Here is a 5,604-nt window from a genome sequence, read left to right as displayed (position 1 = left end):
GGCCATTCTGATCGTGCTGAGATCCGCCATCAAAGAGTTGCTGTCGGGATTGCGAAGGGCTACGCTACAAGGGTAATTTCTTGACTAAGATGTAGTTAAGAGAAACACTTTCTTTATGTATACACATGGATCCATGGAGGGATCAAAATTTTATTTTAATTTCCGCTGCGTTTGCGATTGTTTTTCGCATAAAGATCCCTACACTTTGGTCATGGAGGCTTATACACTAAGCATCTCTGAAGGTGTGGACCCGAGATGATTGAGTATAAGTCGAAGTGCCTGAAGGCGTTTGAATAACCCACAGAGGATTCACCGCTTCTTGGAGAAGGAGACGTATACCTTGTGGCTGCTTGTCAGGATTGCTACTAAAAGTATTTAGCTAAAGCATCACATGTCAAGAGTATGAGATTTTTGGACACATGTACAAGTAACTTGAATCCATAGGACAAGAAAGTAGCTTGGGCTAGGTGTGATGTAGTCAGCCTAGTGGGGACCGACACATAGATCATGTCCTAAACCAAGCGGGTATAAAACGGTGAAAGGAACGAGGCTACTCTTGGATAGCAGAGCATTTGACATGGATCACCAGTAAAGACAGGACTTCGACGAGGATAGTTCGATTGATTCCAACTCTGCTCAAACGTCATCAAATTTTAATTTTCTATCATGCCTTGTACGCTGTTATTTCCTATTATGTATGCGTGTGTTGTGATAATATTTAGTTTAATTATTTATTTATTTCCGTTGCGCACGTTTGTGAAACGTGTAAACACGCGCATTGCACCGGGATGATCCCAACAGTGGTATCAGAGCCTAATTATGCAAGGCCTACGCATAAAATAGTTTTACGTATAGTAATTAGTCGTAAATTTAATTTAAAAATTTTTGAGATTTTTAATTTAGAATTTCTAATTATAAAAATTTCCTAATTGATTAGAAAATTTTGTATTAGGAATTTTTTTCCTAATTAATTAGATTTTCTTAATCAAAAATTTATTTCCTAAAATAGAGAAATTTTATAATTTAATTTAAAATTTTTAATTATAAAAATTTCTTAATTGGTTAGAAAATTTTGTATTAGAAAATTTATTTCTTAATGAATTAGATTTTCTTAATTAAAATTTTATTTCCTTAAAAGAAAATATTAAGATTTAATTTAGAATTTCTAATTGTAGAATTTTCTAATTTGTTAGGAAATTTAGATTAGAAAATTTATTTCCTAATTAATTAGATTCTCTTAATTAAAGATTATATTTTCTAAAATAAAATATGTGATTAGATATGGAATTTTATTTCCTAATCTAATTAAAGAATTTTGATTTATGAAATCAAATTTTTTTATCATATTTTATTAAATAAGATTTACGATTACTATGACTAGAAATAGTCATAATTAGTTGCATTAATTATATCATGCCATGTCATTTGTCATGATTAGCTGCATTAATTATGTCATGTCATCTATTGTCATGTCAAATTTGTTATGAAAAGAGGATGAGACCCGTGAAAATCCCTTACAAAAATATTAAGGCTAACACCTTCCGCTAATATGGTTAGAACCGGAGTTTAATTTCTTGTTTGGGTTGTTGGACTCTCTCCAAGTCCAGCCTGAAATTAAATATGTTAGAACCATCGAGATATGATCTCATGACTATCGGACTGACTTTAACTTGAAGTGTTGATTTGTTGGACTCTCTCCAAGGTCAACGTGGATAGAAGTGAAGTTGGGTGTTATACATATGATGTATACGTATTAATGCATTAACAAGCTGATATTTATGTGAATATTCAATTAGTTGATAGCATAATATGATAATTATGTATACGTGATTCATAATTGGTATTTGATACCTACCATTATAGTTAAAAATGACTTGTTGGACTCTCTCCAAGGTTATTTTTATCTATTAGTGGATATCAATCCATTTGAAAAATACCTACAATCTTTCGAATTTAAAATAAGGGCTCTTGAATTTATAAAATAAATGAGATTAATTAATATATGTAAATATATTGTAAATCATCTTTTTTATTTACTCGATTATATTTCTAGTATTTAGCAATAACTCACATGATTAAACATACTCTTCTAGGATTTGACATCAAAGCAATAGAAATAGTGAGGTTGTTGGCATAGGAAAGGGAGTTATTAAACACACAGTTAGATTATGGTCTATTGTAGAGCATGCAATGAAATTGATGCCTTTAAAATAAATTCATATAAATAGTTCCTTAATATTACTAACTAATATATTTTAATTTGTTTGTGCAGAAAGAGATTCTATAATGACCAACTGATTATTGAGAGCTATTTTACAATATCTATTTGACGAAAGGATGCCACTTTTGTTTATGTTTAATCGCAGGTCATAGATGTAAGTATCAAAACTTTATTAATTCAAAATTTTAATAATAACTTGCTTTGTTATTTATATATTACATATTAGTAATATTTTTTTTACATAGGATGATATGATTGTAAGAGTTACATAAGCATCTCAGCTTATGGTAGGCGGGAGGGAGCCATAAATTCTATCAGTTGATGCCATAAATGATACGTATTTTGAGACTATAAGTGGGAGAAAGAAGTGATGCTCCAAGTTAAAAGTTATGTTTCATCATGTGTTGTTCACTTCTAGGGTCAAGGATCATCCCAGTTGTTTATCTATTGATGTGCAAGTGTTAAAGGTGAAGAATGTAAAAATAAAAGTTTGTGTGATGATATTAGAGAAGTCGATGTGAGATTTTATGTCTTGCACTTCCGCTTTTCCTAAATATTTTATGTCTGATTTTTTTTTATTTTGAGGACAACCTACCTACTCATCTAGTAGGTAAAATATTATAATAATTTTAGTTTTTCATATTTTGAAATAATGTGTGGTGGGATTGAACTTTTTCAAATATGTTTGAATGCATTGTATATAATTGCTTGACATTTAATTTGATTTTGGAACATAAATTTATGAATATTTTTAGATAAATATTTGCATTATGACATCGATGATAAATATTATTCTGATTTGATGTAAATATTTTAAATATATAAATTTATTAAAAATAAAATTAGATTGAGTGTATAGGTTAAAACCGATATAATAAATTTTTATTTCAAATTTAATGACTGATAAAAATCTCAATTGTTAATTTTATGATTGATATTTTAAAAGTAAATATTAATTTAAAGATTGAATAATACATTTCTATTACTAAATTAGTAATTGAACAATATATTTCGATCTTTAAATTTAACGATCAATTTAAATTAACTATCCATTTATTATAATTATTGAAAATTAACAATGAAGAAAATAAAAATCAACCAATTTAATCATTAATTTATTATCAAATATATTTAATGATAGATTAACGATCGAATCTTCGAGCGTTAAATGTGAAATTTCTTAGTGAGTGTACCAAGCTACATATTATTTGTGGGCTGGAGCAGTTCACCACATGCGCATTCTGAGATTTATCATTTTAATGCTGAGATTTATCATTTTAGTGCTGAGAGTAACGGAGGCAACAAATACCTTTCGATTATTTAAAGAGTGTTTCAATATTTTGTAATACTTAAAGGGCATTTCAAAAATATCACAATTTTAGGCAGCCAAATAAAAACTTCCGTTATATCATCAAATGCACAATAAAATAATAATCTTTTTTTTCTGCTGTCACATCACTCCTGCCAACTTGTCTCCATTTCCAAAGAAAACCCTAATCCCCCTTCTCCTCCCCCATCCTTTCCTTTTACTCGTACATCCCGTTGAAAAACCATGACCCTTCATCCCTCCTTTTTACAGAAACCTACACCATCTCCGTCCCTGCGGTTTCTCTTCTCTCCCTCCCACTTCCCCTCCTTCTCCTCTTTCACCAAGAAACTCCGGATAAGTTGGAAGGGTTGCTGGAGTCGCCCAGTCGCTCTTTAATTTCCCTCCTCCCAGCTGTTGCCATCCTCTGTCCACTTAAACTCACTCAGAGCCACTGCTTGTTAAGCCTTACAAAATCCTTCCTCGACGCAAGCTTCTGACAGCAGATCTACTCTCTCCAGACACCAAACCAAAGGTAACGTATTTTATATGCTTATCCTATTTAAAAACATTAATAATTTTATATACATATTGTTTTGCTTTTTTTCCCCTTCATCTCTCTCCTCCATCGAACCTTTCCCCACCCCCAGCTATACAATTGGCCTGGGCTGCGAGACAGCACACTGAACAATCGCAAAATATTGCCATGAATCCTTTGAGAAATCGGTATATATAGTAACGTTGTGAAGTACGAGCGGAGGGAGGTCCTTGATTTGATCAACTGTAGACATGGACATACTGCCGATTCCGGAGAGCCCCCCCTTGGACCAGGAACCACTGGTTGCTCCCGCCGGAGTTTCCTCATCCTCTTCTTCGTCACCGTCGCTGAGCCGGTACGAGTCACAGAAGCGGCGCGACTGGAACACGTTCGGACAGTACCTGAGGAACCACCGGCCGCCGCTGTCGTTGGCGCGGTGCAGCGGCGCGCACGTTCTGGAGTTTCTGCGGTATCTGGACCAGTTCGGGAAGACGAAGGTGCACGTCCAGGTGTGTCCCTTCTTCGGCCACCCTTCCCCGCCGGCGCCCTGCCCCTGCCCTCTCCGCCAGGCCTGGGGCAGCCTCGACGCCCTCGTGGGCCGCCTCCGCGCTGCCTACGAGGAGAACGGAGGCTGCCCCGAGAACAACCCCTTCGCTGCCCGAGCCATACGCCTCTACCTCCGCGACGTCCGCGATCTCCAATCCAAGGCCCGCGGCGTCAGCTACGAGAAGAAGAAGCGCAAGAAACCCCCTACCTCCACCTCCTGATCATCACCACCACCCTCCACTTCCCCCCCCTCGATCGTCAACGTCTTCAATTCCTCACTCACTGTGTGAGCTTCTCCTGCTTAATTCCTTGATCCCATCATTAGCTCTTATAATGTATCTTGTTAGTTTTCAGACCATCAGTAATCAATTGCTACTTCTTATATTATTACTCTTACTATTACTATGTTTTAAATATTATTCGGATATATTTATATATATACACATATACATAGAACAAGTTTGAGACCTTTGATCTAGATGTTTTCCTTTTTCTTGTTTAGTTCTCAATACTATATATACACTGTCATAATTGCACTGTGCGTTCGTGAGATATTATTGTGCTTTTGTTTGCCTCACTTTAATGTGATGGGACTGATAAAGGGTCAGCAGCGTAGAATTTACGATGCTCTCAAGAAATTGGATTGTATATTTGTTTTGGGGTGAATGAAAGAATGGCAGGGTAGGCTACATATAGGTAACAGTCTGTGAATTGATGAGTCTAGCTAGTCACGGAAAGTAAATGATGTACTTGGAGTCAACAAGTCATTGCTGCAGTACATTCCTCTTGGCCTCCTATAATATGGTAAGATCAAAGACACGGAGATGACACTGGATCTCCTATTTTTAGGATGTATATATTTAATTATATAGATAGATATACTGAAAATCAAGATTAAGAAAGTGAATATAGATATAGTAAAAGTTATTGGATTTGTGATGTACTGCCCATTCAGGTCGTTTTTGATCTCTTTTTGGTCAGGTGTTATGCCTT

General features: G+C 35.0%; 1 protein-coding gene across 1 annotated transcript; it reads left to right on the top strand.

The window, feature by feature from the left end:
• Positions 1 to 3,750: 3,750 nt before the first annotated feature.
• LOC141833352 (protein LIGHT-DEPENDENT SHORT HYPOCOTYLS 3-like) lies at positions 3,751 to 4,998 on the top strand. Its single transcript, XM_074720772.1, has one exon. The coding sequence runs from the start codon at positions 4,317 to 4,319 to the stop codon at positions 4,830 to 4,832; it is 516 nt and encodes a 171-aa protein (XP_074576873.1). The 5' UTR covers positions 3,751 to 4,316; the 3' UTR covers positions 4,833 to 4,998.
• The last annotated feature ends 606 nt before the right edge of the window (positions 4,999 to 5,604 follow it).

Source organism: Curcuma longa, chromosome 8 (genome assembly GCF_044706935.1).
Source record: "Curcuma longa cultivar G26 ecotype Majalengka, Jawa Barat chromosome 8, ITB_CL_G26_1.1, whole genome shotgun sequence".
NCBI classification, from domain to species: domain Eukaryota; kingdom Viridiplantae; phylum Streptophyta; class Magnoliopsida; order Zingiberales; family Zingiberaceae; genus Curcuma; species Curcuma longa.
Note: the sequence above shows the minus strand (reverse complement) of the source record. Positions and strands in the feature narration are given on the sequence as shown.